The sequence below is a fragment of the Muscardinus avellanarius genome (assembly GCF_963383645.1).
Source record: "Muscardinus avellanarius genome assembly, chromosome: 3".
Classification (NCBI taxonomy): Eukaryota; Metazoa; Chordata; class Mammalia; order Rodentia; family Gliridae; genus Muscardinus; species Muscardinus avellanarius.
In genome coordinates, this window is record NC_137788.1 from 113,448,763 (window position 1) to 113,469,419 (window position 20,657).

Below are 20,657 nucleotides of genomic sequence, written 5' to 3' on the forward strand. Positions count from 1 at the left end.
TCCCATGGAGAAAGGGCAGAGCTAGATCCATCCCTCCTGCTTTGGGGACACGAAGAAAATTGGAATCAACCTAGCAAGACCCTATTTCAAAATAAAAGTGAAAAATAGAGCTGGGTGTGGTGCAGCTCGCAGGAGGGTCGCGAGTTCAAGACCAGCTTCTGCTACTTACTGAGGCGCTCTGCAATTTAGCAAGACCCTGTTTCAAAATAAAGAATAAAAAAAAATGGGCTGGCAGTGTAGCTCGGAGTAGAATGCCTCGGGGTTCAATCCCCAGTACTGCAAAATAATAATGATGATGATGAGGAGGAGGAGGAGGAGGAGGAGGAGGGGCTCCAAGGTAGAATGCCCCTGAGTTCAGTCCCCAGTATCACAAAAAGAAGAGAAATGAATGGAAGACTGGCACTTTCCATCTCCCAGGAATTGAACCCAGGGGCATTCCACCTCTGAGCTATACATCTCCAGCCTTTTTTTTTTGAAACAAGGTCTCTAAGTTCCTGAGGGCCTTAATAATTTGTAGAGGCTGGCCTCAAACCTGTGATTGTCCTGTCTTAGCCTCCCAAGTATTAGGATTACAGGAGGGAGTGCACCACCGTGGCCTTCATTTATTTATAAATAATGGTACTTGAGACTGGACCAAGGATCATTTTGCCTCTGAGCTTGTAGCTCAGCCTATTTTATTTATTTTTTGTGGTACTCGGAGTTGGACCCAGGGCCATGCTGCCTCCAAGTTATACCCTCAGCCCTATTTTATTTTTATTTTGAAACAGGGCCTCACTAGGTTGAGAGTCTCACTACTTGCTAACTCCTTGAACCTGGGATCCTCCTGTCTCAGCCTCCCAAATGCTGGGATTACAAGTATGTGCCACCATGCCCAGGTGTGTGTGTGTGTGTGTGTGTGTGTGTGTGTGTGTTACTAGGGGTGGAACTCAGGGCATTCAGCCTCCAAGCTACACCTCCAGCCCTATTTTTTATTCTAGTAGTAGTAGTAATAGTACTGGGGATGGAACCCAGGGGCATTCTACCCCAACCTCACTGAGTTGCAAAGGGCCTCACTAAATAGCTGAGGCTGTCTGCAAACTATGACCACGATCTTCCTGTCTCAGTCTTCTGGATGCTGGGATTACAAGCATGCGCCACCACGCCTGGCTTTCTTTTATTACTTTGAAACAGAGTCTCACTACGTTCCAGAGGGCCTCACCAAGTTGCTGGGGCTGCCCTCACATCAGCAATTCTCCTGTCTCAGCCTCCCACGTACTGAAATTAAGAGCATGTGCTTACCTGGGCGTGGTGGCACACCCTTGTAATCCTAGCCTTCCGGAGGCTTTGACCAGAGGATTGAGGTTCGTGGATAGCCTCAGCTACTTAGCGAAGCCCTCCACAACTTGGTGAGACCCTGTTTCAAAATAAAGACTCAAAAATGGGGCAGGGAGCAAAGCTCGGAGGTCAAATGTCCCTGGGTTCCATCCCCAGATCTGCAAAAAAAAAAAAAAAAAAAATGTGGTGCCACCATGCCTGGTAATTTTTTTGTTTTGAAACAGGTTCTCATTCAGTTGCGAAGGCCTTGCTAGGTCGCTGAGGCTGGCTGGAACCTGTGATCCTCCTGTCTGGGCACACAGGCAGGCCTGACGCTGACGCCCTTCTCCCGTGCGTCTCCACACTCCTACTCTTGCCCCTGGCATTGGAGTGACCTCAGTTCTTGGCACCAAGGCCCTGGGCACCAGATGGTGCCTGCTGATGATTTCCTTTGTCTCGCCTTCCAGATACCCCTCCCCTCCAAGCGGTCCTCCCTCCCCACCTGTCCTGGAAGTTGGCAGCGGGGAGGGCGGGCACCTCCCGCCCCCTTGGCACTGTCCCCGGACCACAGAACTCCAGAGGCAGCTGGCCCTGGGGGGCGGTGGGGTTGGAGAACAGAGGGAGGGGCAGGGGCCAGGGACTCAGAGGAGGGGAGCTCAAACACTGACAGCGGGAGCAGGCGGGGGGCACTGATAGAAAACGTGGCTTTATTGGAGGACCCTAGTCTGTGAGGGGTGGACTGGTACTGGAGATATACATGAAGAGGCACCGAGACCCCGGGACTCTGGGAACAGGGAGCCAAGGAGCAGGGAAAGATTCTGCAACGCGGGGGTGGGGGTGGGACTGGGAAGCATGGGGGTGCAGGTCACCAGGGTCAGAGACTGATGCAACAGGCTCTCTTCTGCCCAGGGCCCGGCTCCTGCCCAGCTTGAGCACTGCCCAGGTTGATGGCGTTGGTCCGGGTGCTGTTCTGCCTCTGCTTGGACACCTTCGCAAAGATCTCTGGGAGGGGAGAAGGCAGCGCAGCTATCAGCCAAAAGGTTTAGAGCCCCCGCACACCCCCTGCCATACATGCTGCATGCCCCTTACGTGGCAGGGAAGTCCTGTTGGGCAGCTGGGTTCCTTCTACTTAACCTGAGGGCAGAAGGAACCAAGACTCAGCCCCCTGGGAAGTGTGGCCTTCTGGTTCTTCTCTAAGCTCCAGGCAGAGTGGGGGCTAGGCAGGGCTCTGGGGAGGCTGGGGGCCCACAGGGGGGTGAGGAGCCAGCTGGGCCATGCCTGGGTATCTGGGGATTGAATTCAGGGACTCTGGCTCTGAGCTACATTCCCAGCTCTTTTATTTTATTTTATTTTATTTTATTTTATTTATTTTTATTTTTGCGGTACTGGGGATGGAACCCAGGAGTTTTCTACATCTGAGCTACACCTCCAGACCTATTTTTTTTTTTTCCCAGTACTGGATGGAACCCAGGGGCATTCTACCTCCGAGCTACACCCCCAGCCCTATTTTTGATTCTTTATTTTGAAACAGGTCTCACTAAGTTGCTGAGAGCCTCACTAAGTAGCTGAGGCTGGCTTCCAAACTGCGTGATCCTCCTGCCCCAGCCTCCCAAGCCCTAGGATTACAAGCCTGCGCCACCACTCCCAGCTGCCCTTTTTATTCTTTATTTGGAGATAGGGTCTCGCTAAGTTGCCCAGGCTGGCCTCCAAAGGCGAGCCTCCTGTCTCGGCCTTGTGAGTAGTAAGATCAAAGACACACACACCACACCTGGCTGTGGGAGCACTCACCTTTGAGGACAGTCTCAAAGGCCAGCTCCACGTTGGTGGAGTCCAGGGCTGAGGTCTCCAGGAACAGCAGCCCATTGTTTTCTGCCAGAAAGAAAAACACATCATGAGCTGTGGAAGTGAAATAATAATATATGATAAAAATAATACTAAGTGCCGGGCGTGGTGGCGCACGCTTGTAATCCCCGCACTTGGGAGGCGGAGACAGGAGGATCGCGCAGGTTCGAAGCCAGCTGCACGCGCTAGCTTAGGAGACCCTGTTTCCAAATAAAAAAAAAATATAAAAAACAGGTCTGGGTGTGTAGCCCGGAGGTAGAAGTGCTTCCAGGAACCCAAGTACCACAAAAATAAATAAATAAATAAATAAATAAATAAATAAATAAATAAATAAATAAAAAATAAAAAATAAAAAAAAAACTAAGTTGGGTTTTTTTGGGCAGTAATGGAGATGGAACCCAGGGGCGTTCTACCTCCGAGCTACACCCCCAGACCTATTTTTTATTATTTATTTGGAAACAGGGTCTCACTGAGTTACAAAGGGCCTCACTAAGTAGCTGAGGCTGTCTGCGAACTGCGATCCTCCTGTCTCAGCCTCCCGAATGCTGGGATTACAAGTGTGCCCCACCACAGCCGGCTTCACTGAGTATTTACTTAGAGCATTTGCTATATGCTCTGGGGTACAGTAGAGTCTTGGGGGGGCACTGGGGCTGGAACCCAGGGACATTCTATTTTCATGCTACACTCCCAGCCCTTATTTTTTATTCTTTTGTTTTTTGTGCAGTACTAGGGATGAAACCCAGGGGCATTCTATTTCTGAGCTACATCCCTGGCCCTATTTTTTCTTTTCTCTCTCTCTCTCTCTCTCTCTCTCTCTCTCTCTCTCTCTTTCTTTTTATTTTTGTGGTACTGGGGATGGAACCCAGGGGCTTTTCTACCTCCGGGCTGTACTCCCAGACCTATTTTATATTTTATTTGGAAACAGGGTCTCACTAAGTTGCTGAGAGCCTCACTAAGTAGCTGAGGCTGGCTTTGAACCAGTGCAATCCTCCCGTCTCAGCCTCCCAAGCGCTGGAAATACAGGTATGTGCCACCACGCCCGGCTTTTCTTCTTTATTTTGAAATAGAGTCTCACTGAGTTGCAGAGGGCCTCACTAAGTAGCTGAGGCTATCCGAGAACCGTGATCCTCCTGTCTCAGCCTCCCAAATGCTGGGATTATGAGCATGCACCACAAAACCCAGCCTAGCTAAAATATGTAAGCCGGGCGTCCTGGCACACGCTTGTAATCCCAGCACTTGGGAGGCTGAGAAAGGAGGATCGCACAGGTTCGAAGCCAGCCTCAGCTACTTAGTGAGGCCCTTTGTAACTCAGTAAGACCTTGTTTCAAAATAAAGAATAAAAAATAGGGCTGAGGGTATAGCTCGGAGGTAGAATGCCTCTTGGTTCCATTCCTAGTCCCACATACACACAAAAATAAATAAATAGCTAAATAAATAAATAAATAGGGCTGGATTTCAGCTGGGCATGGTGGCACATGATTGTAATCCCAGTACTTGGGAGGCTAAAACAGGAGGCTCTGGGTTATCGGACAGCCTCAGCTACTTAGTGAGGCTCTTTGCAACTCAGTGAGACCCTGTTTCAATAATAAAGAATAAAGAAATAGGGCTGGGGGTGTCGCTCAGAGGTAGAATACCCCTGGGTTCCATCCTCAGTACAGCAAAAAATAAATAAATAAGCCAGGCATGGTGGTGCACGCTTGTAATCCCAGCGCTTGGGAGGCTGAGACAGGAGGATCGCACTGGTCCAAAGCCAGCCTCTGCTACTTAGTGAGGCTCTCAGCAACTTGGTGAGACCCTGTTTCCAAATAAAATATGAAATACGTCTGAGAGTATAACCTAGAGGTAGAAAAGCCCCTGGGTTCCACCTCCCAGTACCACCAATAAATTAATAAATAAATTAAATAAATAACAAAATCCACCAAGCTCTCAGGGCGGGTGGAGGGCCATGCAGAGTCACAGGGATTCAGAGGGGAAGGGCTGGAGAATCTGAGCAGAGGAGCTATGTGTGCAGAACCACCCAGAGGAATCCAGGAGAGAGCAGGGGCCGGGGAGGCTGGGCTGGATGTGTGAGCATCTTTGGAGGCAGCAAACTGGGCTCTCACCCGCGAACATGCGGGCCTCGTCCGTGGGCACCTCCCGGGCCTGGCTCAGGTCGCTCTTGTTCCCCACCAACATGACGACGATGGTGGCCTCCGCGTGGTCATAGAGCTCCTTCAGCCAGCGCTCCACGACGGCGTAGGTCTGGTGCTTCGTGAGATCGAACACCAGGAGGGCGCCCACTGCTCCCCGGTAGTACCTGGGGAGAGCGGGAGGGACGGGTGGAGACAAGACGGGGTGTTGGGCCTGGCTGCAGAGCAGAGCCAGCCAGCCCAAGCACCTGCAGTCGAGGAGCAGGGCTAAGGGGCAGGGAGCGCCATGGTGGCCACAGCCCAGCATTCGGGAGGCTGAGACAGGAGGATGAGGTTCGCAGACAGCCTCAGCTATTTAGGCCCTTTGCAACTCAGTGAGACCTTGTTTCAAAATAAAGAATACAAAAAAGGGCTGGGGGTGGAGCTTGGGGGTCAAATGCCCCTGGGTTCCATATCCAGGCCCCCCCAAAATAAAAGAGGCAGAGAAATGGATCCAGGGACCCAAACACAGACAGGGCTGCTGGGCTTCTGTGTGCTGCAGGGAAGCTGCGCTTAGAGCCTCTGAAGCTTCACCTCCCAGCTCCAAGCCCTGCACGGTCTCCTCAAAGCCTTTCTGCGGACGTAGGTCCTTTGTCCTGATTTTAACCCCTACTACACACACGCGTGCATCTGGGCGCTGGCCAAAGGTGCCTCCTGCATGCCCTGCTCTGAGCTTCCCCTGTGGCTTCTTGAAGCCCAGTGCCCTCTCCTCTCCCTTGACGGCCAGCTTTCTTTTTCTTCTTTCTTTCTTTCCTTCTTTCTTTCTTTTCTTTCTTTCTTTCTTTCTTCCTCTCTTTCTTTGTTTTTGTGTCTGTGTGTGGTACTGGGGATGGAACCCAGGGGCATTCTACCCCCAAACTATACCCTTAGCCCTGTTTTTTATTCTTTATTTTACTTTATTTATTTATTTATTTATTTATGTATTTGTTTATTGTGGTACTGGGAATTGAACCCAGAGGCTTTCTACCTCCGGGCTATACTCCCAGACCTATTTTATACTTCATTTGGAAACAGGGTCTCACTAAGTTGCTGAGAGCCTCACTCAGTAGCTGAGGCTGGCTTCGAACTTGTGCGATCTCCTGTCTCAGCCTCCCAAGCACAGGGATTATAAGCGGGCGCCACTACGCCCAGCTATTCTTTGTTTTGAAACAGGGTCTCACTGAGTTGCAGAGGGCCTCACTAAGTAGCTGAGACTGTCCACGAACCGCGATCCTCCAGTCTCAGCCTCCCAATGTTGGGGTTACAAGCGTGCGCCACCATGCCTGGCTTACCGCGGCCAGCTTTCTAGGACTCGCAGTGGTCCCTGGCCAGACCACTCAAGGCATCCCTGCCAGCCTCCCACTGGGGTTGGGAGGACCCTCTTCAGAGAGGTAGGGCCTAATTATTCCCAATTACTATTTATTTATTTACTTAATTTATTTTTGCGGTACTGGGGATGGCATCCAGGGTTATTCTACCTCTGAGCTACACCACCAGCCCTATAATTTGTTTTTATTTGGAAACAGGGTCTCACTAAGTTGCTGAGAGCCTCACTAAACTTCTAAGGCTGGCTTTGAACCTGTGATCTTCCTGTCTCAGCCTCCCAAGTACTGGGATTTCAGGTGTATGCCCGGCTATTTTCTTAATTTTTTTCTTTTTTGTGGTACTGGTTATTGAACCCAGGTGCATTTTACCTCTAACCTACACCCCACCCCTACTTTTTTTTTTTCCAGTACTGGGGATGGAACCCAGGGCATTCTAGCATTCTAACTCTGAGCTAAACCCCAGCCCTATTTTTTTTTTATTTTTTATTTTGAAACAGGGTCTCACTGAGTTGCAAAGGGTCTCATTAAGTAGCTGAGGCTGTCTGCGAACCACGATCCTCCTGTCTCAGCCTCTCGAATGCTAGGATGACAAGCGTGCGCCACCACGCCCGGCTCCCCACCCCTACTCTTTATTCTTTATTTTGAAGCAGGGTCTCACTGAGTTGCAGAGGACCTCACTAAGTAGCTAAGGCTGGCTGCGAACAGTGATCCTTCTGTATCAGCCTCCCAAATGCTGGGATTACGAGTTGTGCCACCCTGCCAGTCTTATTTTCTTAATTTTGAAGTAAGGTCTTGCTAAATTGCAGAGAGTCTTGGTAAATTGCTAAGGCGCCTGGCCTTGAACCTGCAATACTCCTGACTCAGCCTCCCAAGAACTGAGGTTACAAGTGTGTGCCACTGCACCAGTTTATTTATTCCCAATTTATTAATGAACCAACTGAGGCTCATAAGAAGCCAAGTGATTAGGGGTTTTCTGGGTGTGTAACCTCATCCCTGCTCTCTGGCTTCCTGCCCCTGACAGGTGGTTTTTCTGGACCATAGATGCACAGACCATTTTTTTTGTCCACTGGAGCCTGACACTCTAGCTGTGGTCTCAGGTTGCCTAACTCCATATCCATCCTCTGAGATTTTATTTAATACCCTTTCCAGGTCCTGCCGGGGCTTGGCATTTGTGATTAGAGGAATACTGACAGGTGCAGAGAACCATACTGACGTTAGGGGGCGCTCTCGATCCACACAGGCTTCACCATCCCAGCTCCACCCTGATCTCACCTTGGTTAGATCTTTTACTTTTTCTTTTTCCTTTCCTTTCTTTCTTTCTTTCTTTCTCTCTTTCTTTCTTTCTTTCTTTCTTTCTTTCTTTCTTTCTTTCTTTCTTTCTTTCTTTCTATTTCTTCTTTCCTTTTTTTGTGGGCCTGGGTATGGAACCCAGGGGCATTCGACCTCTGAGCTACAGCTCTAGCCCTGATTTGTATTCCTTGTGTGTGTGTGGTACTGGGGGTGGAACCCAGGGGCTTTTCTACCTCCGGGATATACTCCCAGACCTATTTTATACTTTATTTGGAAACAGGGTCTCACTAAGTTGCTGAGAGCCTCACTAAGTAGCTGAGGCTGGCTTCGAACCTGTGCGATCCTCCTGTCTCAGCCTCCCAAGTGCGAGGATTATAAACCTGCACCACAATGCCCGGATTTTTATTTTTTATTTTGAAACAGAGTCTCCCTAAGTTGCTAAGAGCTTCACTAAGTAGCTGAGGCTGGCTTCGAACCTGTGCGATCCTCCTGTCTTAGCCTCCCAAGCACTGGGATTACAAATGTGCACCACAATGCCCGGATTTTTATTTTTTATTTTGAAACAGGGTCTCACTGAGTTGCAAAGGGCCTCACTAAATAGCTGACGCTGTCTGCAGCGATCCTCCTGTCTCAGCCTCCCCAGTGCTGGGATTACAAGTGTGCGCCACCACGCCCAGCCTTTTTTACTTTTTCTTTTTTCTTTTTCTTTTTCTTTTGGTGGTACTGAGGGTTGAACTCTGGGCATTCTATTACTATTTCTGATCAACAGCCCCATCTCCTTTTTTTTTTTTTTAATACTGGGGATTGGACCCAGGGACATTTTATCTCCAAGATACACACCCCCAGCCCTATTTTTGTTCCTTTTTTTTTTTTTTTTTTTTTCGGGTCTGGAGTTGGAACACAGGGGCATTCGACCTCTGAGCTATACTCCCTCCCATATTTTTTATTCTTTATTTTGAAACAGAGTCTCACTAAGTTGCAGAGGGCTCACTAAGTAGCTGAGGCTGTCCAGAAACCGTGATCCTCTGGTCTCAGCCTCCCAAATGCTGGAATTCCAAACATTTTTCTATCTGCAGGATATACTCCCAGACCTATTTTATACTTTATTTTGAAAAGGGTCTCACTAAGTTACTGAGAGCCTCAGTAAGTTGCTGAGGCTGCCTTTGAACCTGCGTGATCCTCCTGTCCCTGTCTCAGCCTCCCTAGGGCTGGGATTCCAAGCGTGAGCCACCGCGTCCAGCTCTGGCTTCTTTTTTTTATTTTTTATTTTTTTGGTACTGGGGATGGAACCCAGGGGAATTCTACCTCTGAGCTATACCTCCAGCCCTATTTTTTATTCTTTATTTTGAAACAGGTTTTCACTAACTTGCCTAGAGCCTTACTAAGTAGCTGAGGCTGTCCATGAACCAAGATCCTCCTGTCTCAGTATCCCAAATGCTGAGATTACAAGCGTGCGCCACCATGCCCAGCTTCTTCCTTTTTTTTGGGGGTGGGGGGGCGGGTCTGGGGATGGAACCCAGGGTCATTTGATGTCTGAACTATACCCCCATCCTATTTTTTATTCTTTTTTTGAAACAGGGTCTCACTAAGTTGCAGAGGGCCTCACTAAGTAGTTGAGGCTGTCCGCGAACCTGTGATCCTCCTGCCTCAGCTTCCCAAATACTGGGATTACAAGTGTGCACCACCACACCCGGCTTGTTTGTTTGTATGTTTATTTATTTTTGGTGGTTCTGGGGATGGGACCCAGGGGCTTTCTACCTCTGGGCTATACTCCTAGACCTATTTTTTAAATATTTTATTAGAAACAGGGTCTCACTAAGTTGCTGAGAGCCTCACTAAGTAGCTGAGGCTGGCTTCAAACCTGTGCCTTTCTCAGCCTGCTAAATACTGGGATTACATGTATAACCCACAGCTCCAGAATTGTTTGTTTGTTTTGAAACATGATCTCATTAGGGTTGATAAAAGTTTCAGAAAGTTGCTGAGTCTGGTCTTGAACCTATGATCCTCCTGTCTCAGCCTCCCAAGTACTGGGATCACATATGTGGGCCACCATGCCCAGCTCCTTGCTTCCTTGCTTGCATTTAAATGGAGATGACGATGATGATGATGATGATGATGATGATGATAATGATTTGCAGTACTAGGGATGGAACCCAGGGGCATTCTACCTCTGAGCTCTAAGCTAGCTACAACCCCAGCCCTATTTTTTATTCTTTTTTTTGTGTGTGGGTCTGGGGACGGAACCCAGGGGCATTCGACCTCCGAGTTATACCCTCTGCCCTATATTTTATTCTTTATTTTTGAAACGGTCTCACTAAGTTGCTGAGGGCCTCACTAAGTAGCTGAGGCTGTCCACGAACCGGGATCCTCCCGTCTCAGCCTCCCAAATGCTGGGATTACAAGCGTGTGCCACCACTCCTGGCTGCTAAATGGAGATTAATTATAACACCCTACTTCTGCAGGACTTTGAGGCCTACATTAAATGCCAGGTATAAAGCGCTTCGTGGGCACTTGGCAATGGCTCAGTAAGGTGGTGATGACTCTTCCTTTTCGTCCTAATTGTATTTCTGGTTATATTCTGTCTGGCGCTGCTTTGCGGTTCATGGTACTTGTGTCTCCTCTGATCTCCCCGGGAGTACACTGCTTAGTCCCCTGTCTCTCCCTAATCCTCCATTTCTTCCCCAGCTGTGTTTCCCGACTCCCAGGGTCTCCAGCAACCCACCAGCCCCCCAGGCCCCTGCTCACGCCGAGGTGATGGCGCGGTATCGCTCCAGGCCGGCGGTGTCCCAGATCTGAGCCTTGATGGCCGCCGTGCCCAGCATCACCGTGCGGGTGGAGAACTCCACTCCGATGGTCGTGCGGCTGTCGTGGCTGAACTCGTTGCGTGTGAACCGGGACAGTAGATTGGTCTTCCCCACACCTGACTCCCCGATCAGCACCACTGCGGGGGGAGAAGTGAGAGCTGAGACCAGACAGAGAGGCCTCCGGTCCACAGGAGCTTGGGGCTCCATCCAGCTAAAGAGGGAGACTGAGCTCAGCGGCTGACAATCTGTGCAGAGACTGGGGCCGTCCATTTGCAAAATACATTTGTCCTGGTGGGCAGAAGGGCCCTATTTATCATTATTATTATTATTATTATTATTATTAATTTTTGCAGACCTGGGGATGAAACCCAGAGACATTCTACCTCCGAGCTACATCCCCAGCCCTATTTTTTATTCTTTATTTGGAAACAAGGTCTCACTGAGTTTTAAAGGGCCTAAGTAGCTGAGGCTGGCAGTGAACCTTGATCCTCCTGTCTCAGCCTCCCAAGTACTAGGATGACAGGTGTGTGCCACCATGGTCAGCCTTGTTCCAGAATTTAAAATATAGAAAGGGTGGGGCCGGGCATGGTGGTGCATGATTGTGATCCCAGCATTCGGGAGGTTGAGACAGGAGGATCACGGTTCAAGGACAGCCTCAGCTACTACTTAGTGAGGCCCTTTGCAACTTGATGAGACCCTGTTTCAAAGTAAAGAATAAAAAATAGGGCTGGGGGTGTAGCTCGGAGGTAGAATGCCCACAGGTTTGAGGACAGCCTCAACAAGTAGTGAAACCTCTTATCAACCTAGTGAGACCATTTCAAAATAAAAATAAAATAAGGTTGTAGGTTTAATTCAGAGGTAGAATGCCCCTGGGTTCAATCTCAGTACCACACACTCAAAAGAAGAATTCCATAAACATTAACTATTAGTATCTCCATTTAAAGATAAGGAAACCGGAGGTTTAGAGACATGCTGGGATTACCAGCGTGCGCCACCATGCCCGGCACTTTTTTTTTTTTTTTTGGTGGTACTGGGGTTCCTGGAAACCCTTCTACCTCGGGGCTACACTCCCAGACCTATTTTATACTTTTTATTTGGAAACAGGGTCTCTTAAGCTGGCTTCGAACGTGTGCGATCCTCCTGTCTCCACCTCCCAAGCGCGGGGATTACAAGCGTGTGCCACCACACCCGGCCTTTTTTTTTTTTAATTTTTGAAACAGGCTTTCACTAAATTGCAGAGCCCCTCACTAACTTGCTGAGGCTGGCCTCCAGCCTGCAATCCTCCTGTCTCCCAAATTACAAGTGTGTACAGCCCAGCTTCCTGCAGCCAGCGGTAGAGTTGACCCCCCTCTGGCCAGTCCCGCTTCCTCCCTTGCTTCCCCCTGGTCCATAATGGACACTGAACACCTCAAACTTCTCAGCGGCCGCTTCTGGAAATCTCACCTGCGCTAACTTGTAAGTGGCAGAATTGAGATCTGGTCCTGTGTGGCCCACGAGCATCCCGCTATCCTGCGACTCAGAATGAAGGAGGACTTTGGAGGGATGTCATGAGGATCAGCGGGATAGTGGCCGGTCCCTAGGAAGAGCCTAAAAACAGCAGCATCTAGTAGTAGGATTGTCTCAGACTCTAGCCAGCCCTCACTCTGCCTCTCCTTCCTGGGATTGCCGCCAGGAGTACAGGTTCTCAGATTTGAACAAGGGCAGGGTGGAGGCTGGGAGAGGCGGTGGGGTGGGGTGGGGTGTCTGGAAAGAGACTCAGAGCCCTATCGGGTCACCCAGCCCTGGAGGAGGTGTGGATGGGGGTTGGGAACCGCAGAAGGGGCCAAACAATGACCTAGATAAAGAAGCTGGAAGGAGGATGGCTAGGGATGTAGCTTAGTGGTAGAGCACTTTCTCAGCATGCAGGAGGCCCTGGGTTCCACTCCCAATACCACTGAGGGCAGGAGGGGTAGGAGGAGGGAAAGGAGGAGGGGGGGAGGGAGAGGAAGAAGAAAGAGGGGGGAGGAGGAGGGAGGGGAAGAGGGGAGGAGGGAGAGGGGGAGGAGGGAGGGGAGGAGGGAGAGGGGGAGGAGGGAGGGGAGGAGGAGGAAGGGTACATGCACACTTCCAGGGTCAGCCAATGTGAACCCAGGTTCCAGGTCCAGGGATCTGCCAAGGTACTGGCCAACAAGGTTTTGGCCCCGGAGCCCTGCTCCGATCTCCTTACATCCTTGTGTTTTTATTACTCAGCCCAATAATGGATAGGTCTCTTCTCCTTTCCTATACACCTGCCCAGAAAGATGTGTGTGCCTGTGTGTATTGCTGGGGATTGAATCCAAGGCCTAATACCTTGAGCTACCGCCCCAATCCTTTTTTTTTTGTGTGTGTGGTACTGCAGATTGAACCCAGAGACATTCTACCTCTGAGCTCCACCCCTAGCCATATTTTTTATTCTTTTTTTTTTTTTTTTTTTTGCGGGTCTGGGGATGGAACCCAGGGGCATTTGACTTCCAAACTACACCCCCTGCCCTATTTTATTCTTTATTTTGAAACAGGGTCTCACTAAGTTGCAGAGGGCCGTACTAAGTAGCTGAGTCTGTCTGTCCTCGAACTGCGATCCTCCTTTCTCAATTACACTCGTGCGCCACCACGCCCAGCTTATTCTTTATTTTGAAACAGGGGCTCCACCGAGTTGCAAAGGGCCTCACTAAGTAGCTGAGGCTGGCTGGGAACTGCCATCCTCCGGTCTCAGCTTCCCAAGGACTGGCTGGGCTTCTAGATGTCTCTGTCCCTCTTAATTCCACCTGTTTGCCCCTCTGCTGGGAAAGGAAGTCCTGTCCGACGTCTGACCTCCATTTCTTGTGCCACAGCGGCTGACTGTTCCCAAGGATTGGGGGTTCTTATCCTTACCACAGTGGAGCAAGCCTTGGCAACTCCAAGACTTTTGCCCCAGCAACCAGACCCTCCCTCACCCCTGCAACTTCCTTTCTTAGCTGAAGGGAATGGTAACCCCTGGAGGGGTTTGGGGAAAACATCAAAAGCGGGCGGGAGCCAGAGGCCGTGGCACACGTCTCCTTCTGGCCTCTCTCCGGCTCCACCCTCTTCAGGGACCCCGATTGATTTACCTTTGAAGACAAAGTTATAATCTTCCTCAGCTGCAGTGCCCATCGTGGCTCCGCATGGAGGGTGCAAGGCGTCTCCGGTGACAGGGTCACAGCGCTCCAAGCCCTCAGCCCTCAGCTCTCAGGAGACCCGGACCCACCTCTCCTCTCATTGGGGGGACAAAGATTTCTGCGGCCAGAGAACTGAGGGCCGTCTCTAGGTCAGCAGAGCTCCGCACTGCTAGGCGAAAGTGCTGTCTGAGAGCCAGGGGAGAGGACAGACGGACAGACGGAAGCTGAGAACAGGAAGAGCGGGCAGCTGGGGACCTGGGGCCCAGGTGGGTGGAGAGACCATGACGTCAGACAGGTTAGACAGGTTGGGTGTCTGCGCTCAGCCTGGGCTCGGGCAGGGCGATCTGGAGCCAGGTCCAAGGGCTGAGGGAGGGGGAGGCCGCGGGAACCAGGGGACCACACCACTGAGGGCTGAGTTGGCATTGCTTGACTTCCGGATCTGTGCAGGGGTGTGCAGCCATCACAAGTGAGGACTGGCCCCCGAGGACTGGCACCCTGGTAGGTGTATGGAGGGCTGTGGGGCAAGGGTGGGGGCTGATGGAATGTCAGGCACCTGTTGCAGTGTGGAGGGAGACCACAGCCAACTTCTGCCCCTCCCAGACAGCCCAGGGCCTGGGATGGGCAGCCTTTCTCACCCTGGGTGGGGCTGGGAACCTGCCAGCTTGCCTGGGGTGGGTCCCTTCTTACCCCACTGGGCAAGGGGTTAGTAGTTCCCTGCACAGACCTGCTCTAAGCACATTAAGTGGGGAGAGATGTGGGGCAAAAAGACCCATGCCTATAACCCCAGTACTTGGGACGCTGAGACAGGGGGATTCCAGGTTCAAAGTCAGCCTCATCAACTTGGTGAGGCTCTCAGCAACTTAACAAAACCTGGTTTCCAACTAAAAAATAAATAAAATAGTTTTAGGAGTCTGACTCAGAGGTACAATGTCTCTCCGTTCAAACCCCAGCACCAGCTGGGCATGGTGGCACACGCTTGTAATCCCAGCATTTGGGAAGTTGAGACAGGAGGATCGCGGTTCGCGGACAGCCTCAGCTACTTAGTGAGACCCTTTGCAACTCAGTGAGACTCTATTTCAAAATAAAGAATAAAAAATAGGGCTGGGGGTGTAGCTTGGAAGTAGAATGCCTCTGGGTTCCGTCCCCAGTACTGAAAAAGAAAAAAAAAAAAGCTGTTTCCAAATTTAAAAAAATAAAATAGGTTGGGGGTCTGGTTCAGAGGTACAATGCTCCTGGGTTCAAACCTCAGCACCATCCACACAAATAATATTAACAATAAAATAAAAAGGGCTGAAGGTGTAGCTTGGAGGTAGGACATCCCTGGGTTTCATCCCTAGCACCAAAATTAAAATGTAAAGAGTCAGAAGAGCAGGATCTGGAGATGGGACCCTGAGAGGCTTTCCCTTTTTGCCAAGACTTGAGGCCTCACAGCAAAGGCATCTTGCCTGCAAAGTGCTTCCAGATACCTAGAATAAATGGACACTGAGCGCCCAGGTCGTTGGTGCTGGGGATTGAACCCAGGGGCACTGTACCTCTGAGCTACATCCCCAGCCCTATTTTTTAGTCTCTTTATTTTTGAAACAGGATCTCACCGAGTTGCGAAGGGCCTCGCTAAGGAGCTGCGGCTATCCGCTAACTGTGCTCTTCTGGTCTCCACCTTCCGAGTGGTGGGTTTACAAGTGTGCGCCACCTCGCCTAGCTCTGAAGTCCATTTGTGCAGAACACCAGGAATTCCGCCGCCGCCCCTGCCCCTTCCCTTCTGATACCCTTTCATTCCTCCCACCCAAGAAAGTGGCCAAGACACAAGGCAGGAGTTGACATTTATTCTGGAAACAAAACCAAAACAGTCCCACGCCCCACACACAGTCCAAGAGGATCCGGCCCCTCCAAATGGTTTAACTCTTTTCTGACCGCAGCTTTCATGGTCGCCCATCACGATGCTGCTACCTGGGTGAGGGGCTCCTCCAGGTACTGCACCAAGGCCTGGGCCTACGGGGTTTGGGGGAGAAGCACAGATCAGTCCACCTGCTACAGGCACCCCAAATCCAGGTCTGCACCCCGTGCCACACTGAGCCAGCAGCCCCAGCCTAGGCTGCTCTTGAAAACTAGCGCACACCAAACACACACAAGGAGCCAGGCAAACTCCAGGGAGGGGGTGTTGGTGGGCACTGACACCCTAACGAGGTGATGCGCTGGGCCGAGGTGCTGGAGGGACTGCATGTACGCACCTTGGCCTTGAGCATCCCGAAGCCCACGGTCTCCTTGGCGTACATGCACAGCAGAAGGTTGGCCACTCGGGTGATGGCGACACGGCCCTCCTGGGGGAGGTGATATGACGGAAGGGGATGTTCTGCTTGGCACACAAAGCCCCCTCCTCCCCAAGGGCTCCCCTGGCCCTAGGGACTGGACCTCCATTCTTGCGCAGGATGCTCAACTGGGAATCTTTGGCCACAGCCCTGGATGTGGGGTCTGAGCCAGGGTTCCAGCCTCAGCACAGATATCTACTGCCCAAGTTACTCTGGGAAACTAGGTCTTCCAGAAACTTCGTTTCTCTATTTGTAACACCAGTTACAGGAGCACTCACACACCTTAGAGGTTTGTATCTGCCAACAGTCTTTTTTTTTTTTTGTGGTACTGGGGATGGAACCCAGGGGCATTCTACCTCTGAGCGACACCCCCAGCCCTATTTTTTATTCTTTATTTTGAAACAGGGTCTCACTGAATTGCAAAGGGCCTCACTAAGTAGCTGAGGCTGTCTGTGAACCTCGATCCTCTTTTCTCAGCCTCCCAAATGCTGGGATTATAAGGATGGGCCACCACATCCAGCTTTGCCAAGAGTTATTGTTATGGGCTCACCTGAAGACTGTCAGAATTTAGGAGCAGTGACCTTATGTTTCACCTCTTTTCTGATGGTAATGTTTTTTGAAGTGCAGAGGATTAATTAAGAAGGCTGATCAGCATTTTTTAAAAAATTAAGCTGGAACTGGGCGTGGTGGCTCACCCCTGTGATCCCAAACTTGGGAGGCTAAGACAGGCCAGGCTCAGCTACTTAGTGAGGTTCTGTTTCAAAATAAAGGATAAGAGCCGGGCGTGGTGGCGCAAGCTTGTAATCCCCATGTTTGGGAGGTGGAAGCAGGAGGATCGCGCAGGTTTGAAGCCAGCCGTGCTAGCTTAAGAGACCCTGTTTCCAAATAAAAAAATATAAAAAAATGGGTCTGGGAGTGTAGCCCGGAGGTAGAAGGGTTTCCAGGAACCCCAGTACCACCAAAAATAAATAAATAAATAAATAAATGATAAAAAAAAAATAGGGCTGGGAATGTAGCTCGGATGTAGAATACCTCTGGGTTCAATCCCCAGTATCAAAAAAAAAAAAAGAAAAAAAAAAAAAAAGGAGGAGTTAGGCTTGGTGGCAGACACCTGTAATCCCAGTACTTAGAAGGGAGGCTAAGACAGGAAGATTCAGGTTCCAGGACAGCCTCAGCAGTGTGGTGAGACTTTCAGCAATCTCTCAAGGTCCTATTTAAAAACAAAAAATAAAGAAAAGGGTTGGGGGTGTAGTTCAGAGGTAAAATGGCCCTGTGTTCAATCCCACGTACTAAAAAAAAAAAAAAAAAAAAAAAAAAAAAATTAAGATGGGATGGGCGTGGCAGCACACACTTGTAATCCCAGTTCTTGGCAGGCTGAGACAGGGGGATCACAGGTTGGTGGTCAGCCTTAGCAATCTGTGAGACCCTCTGCAACTTAGTGAGACCCGGTTTCAAAACAAGGAATAAAATATAGGGATTGGGGTGTAGCTTGGAGGTAGAATGCCCCTGGGTTTGATCCTCAGTTCTACACACACAAAAAAAGTTAAGCTGGGCATGGTGGCACATGCCTGTTATCCCAATACTTGGGAGGCTGAGACAGGAGGATTGCAGGTTCAAAGACAGCCTCAGCAAGTAGTGAGACTCATCAACCTAGCTAGGCCCTGTTTCCAAAGAAATAATAAAACAGGGCTGGGATATAGCCCAGAGGTAAAATGCCTCTGGGTTCCGTCCATCCCCAGTACCATTAAATAAATAAATAAATAATAAATGAATGTTAAATATAGCCCGGCCTGGTAACCACAAAAAAAAGGGGTATTCCATGCGGTAAAGGAAGTGCTGTTGCATAAAAACTTATTTTAGTAGATGTATATAATATGTACTAGGCTCTGACTTAAAATATATCTGTGTGTGTGTGTGTGTGTGTGTGTGTGTGTGTGTGTGTGTGTACTAGTTGAACTCAGGGGCATTCTACCTCCGAGCTATCCTCCCAATCCTTTTTATCCTTATTTACTATTTATTTGTTTGTTTGTTTGTTTGTTTTTTGGTGGTACTGGGGGTGAAACCCAGGGGCTTTCTACGTCTGGGCTATACTCCCAGCCCTATTTTATATTTTATTTGGAAAGAGGGTCTCACTAAGTTGCTGAGAGCCTCACTCAGTAGCTGAGGCTGGCTTCAAACCTGCGCGATCCTCCTGTCTCAGCCTCCCAAGTACTAGAATTACAAGCATGAGCCACTACGCCCGGCTCAACCCTATTTTTTATTCATTATTTTGAAACAGGGTCTGAGTTGCAGAGGGCCTCACTCAGTAGCTGAGGCTGGCTGTGAACAAGGATCCTCCTGTCTCAGCCTCCCAAATGCTGGGATTACAAGCGTGAACCACCACGCTTGGCTCTCACCTGGCTTATTTTTAATTTTTTTAACAGCGTTTCCCTAAATCACTGCACTAGCCTTGAACCTGCGATCCTCCTGTCTTAGCCTCCTGAGTACTGGGTTTACCAGTGTGTACCACCATACCATGCCCAGCTTGTTTTACTTTTTTTTTTTTTTTCTCGGTACTTTGGATGGAACCCAGGACATTCTACTTCCAAGCTACACTCCCAGCCGCCCCCCGCCCCCTTTTCTTTTGCGGTACTGGGGATGGAACCCAGAGCATTCTACCTCCAAGCTACACCCCCAGCCCTATTTTTAAATTCTTCTTTTTTTTTCCTTAAGTGTGTGTGTGTGTGTGTGTGTGTGTGTGTGTGTGTGTGTGTGTGTTACTGAGGGTGGAACCCAGGGGCTTTTCTACCTCCGGGCTATACTCCCAGACCTATTTTATACTTTTATTTGGAAACAGGGTCTCACTAAGTTGTTGAGCGCCTAAGTAGCTTAGGCTGGCTTCGAATCTGTGAGATCCTCCTGTCTTAGCCTCCCAAGCTCTGGGATTTACAAGTACCACCACACCCGGCTTTATTCTTTATTTGAAACAGGGTCTCATTGAGTTGCAAAGGACCTCACTAAATATCTGTGCGGGAACCGTGATCCTCTAGTCTCAGCCTCCCAAATGCTGGGGTTACAAGCGTGCGTCACCACGTCCGGCTCCCCAGTCCTGTTTCTTATTCTTTATTTTGAAACAGGGCCTAAGTACTGAGTCTGTCCACAAACCTCGATCCTCCTGTCTCAGCTTCCCAAGTACTGGATTACAAGTGTGGGCCCCCATGCCCGGCCGCACACCTTGTTTTACTTATTATTAAGCTTCTGTGTGACTGTGAACTTCATTAGGGCCTGGGTTTTTGTCTGCCCTGTTTGATTTTTTTTTTTTTTTTTTTACTAGCCCTAGGAACATTTCGGGGACCTGTTCTGTTTAGCGAACAGTTACAGAGATGAATGACAGCTCTGTTCCTGAGAAGTCCCTGGTCCCACGGCCATCCCCCTGTCTGGAGTTCATTCCCTTTCTTTGTAAACTGAAGGGGATGGGTGAAGTCTGGAGACGGCCTGGTCCTGTGAGTCTAAAGGATAACTACGCTGCGTTCGGCCTTCACATGACATTTTTTATTCATTCTTTCCTTTCACCGGCACAAAAGCAGAGGAGAAATGATTGCTTCCGCTTAGAGATGAAGGGGGTGAGGACACTCAGAAATGTCAACTGACTGACTTACCCAGGGTTCCACAACTGACTCGCTGATGGCAGGACCAAGAGCCCCAGTCAGGCTCAGGTCCAGGGTTCCTTCCTCACCAGCACAGGCCCCATGGGGTCCTGCACACGACCAATGTAATCGTCCGGAGATCCCTAGCCCTCCACCCCTCCAGGAAGAGATCCTTGGGTCCCCTCTGGGGGGAGAGGAAGTCTCACTCCATACCATGCAGTCCATGAGGATAAATTTCAGACTGTCTTCATTAAACGCTTGGTTCCCGTTCCGGTCGTAGGCGGCCCAGATGTTACTGGCGATGGCTGCGGTGACCCGGGCGTCCGTGTCCCCATAACCCGAGTAGGCCAGCAGGGATCCCTCGTTATTCAGCAGGCTGGCGAGGGGTGGGGAGGGAGACAGACTCACCGGGAGGAATAAAATGCCTGATCTCCATCCCCACTGCCGCCACTGGCGCTCCTAGGAAGCCAGGGGCTGGGCTATGTCCCGGAACGCGCCTAGGCACCCCGCACCCCGGCTTCCTCTGCCCAGACCCTCCTGTGACAGCCGCCACCGCCCGCCCCTTGGGCGCAAACTCACAGGGTGCTCTGGACCCCTCCGGTGTTGGCTTGGCTCAGCACCTGCGTCAAAGCTTTGGGGCGCAGCATGCCTGCGCCTCCAAACCCCGGGCCTGGGCGCGCAGGACCTCGGGGCAGCCTCCCGGGGGCTCCCTGCCCGCCGCTTCCGTAGCCCAGCGGCCGGCTCCGCGGAGCCCCGGAAGTCGTCGTCTCCGGGCCTCGCTGTGATGCTGGGAGATGTAGTCCCCGCAGCCTCGCGAGGCACCCTGGGAAATGAAGTCCGCTCGGCCCTCGGACCACGCGGCTAAGGGGAGG

General features: G+C 50.5%; 2 protein-coding genes across 3 annotated transcripts; both read right to left on the reverse strand.

Annotated features, from left to right (window-relative positions):
- Nucleotides 1-2,167: 2,167 nt before the first annotated feature.
- Nucleotides 2,168-13,848, reverse strand: RAB25 (RAB25, member RAS oncogene family; the record flags this gene model as incomplete). Its single annotated transcript, XM_080692329.1, has 5 exons — nucleotides 2,168-2,295; nucleotides 3,082-3,162; nucleotides 5,238-5,431; nucleotides 10,643-10,838; nucleotides 13,806-13,848. 5 exons carry the CDS (start codon nucleotides 13,846-13,848, stop codon nucleotides 2,168-2,170), a joined length of 642 nt encoding a protein of 213 aa, XP_080548455.1.
- Nucleotides 13,849-15,734: 1,886 nt separating this feature from the next.
- LAMTOR2 (late endosomal/lysosomal adaptor, MAPK and MTOR activator 2) lies at nucleotides 15,735-20,492 on the reverse strand (the record flags this gene model as incomplete). Of its 2 annotated transcripts, XM_080690525.1 has the most annotated exons (4): nucleotides 20,365-20,492; nucleotides 19,999-20,161; nucleotides 16,082-16,171; nucleotides 15,735-15,842 (listed from the first exon to the last, which is right to left on the reverse strand). In XM_080690525.1, the coding sequence occupies exons 1-4, from the start codon at nucleotides 20,430-20,432 to the stop codon at nucleotides 15,786-15,788; spliced, it is 378 nt and encodes a 125-aa protein (XP_080546651.1). In that variant the 5' UTR covers nucleotides 20,433-20,492. The 2 variants fall into 2 exon arrangements, with proteins under 2 accessions (XP_080546651.1, XP_080546652.1); XM_080690526.1 differs by lacking the exon at nucleotides 16,082-16,171 and having other exon boundaries at nucleotides 15,786-15,842.
- Nucleotides 20,493-20,657: the final 165 nt, after the last annotated feature.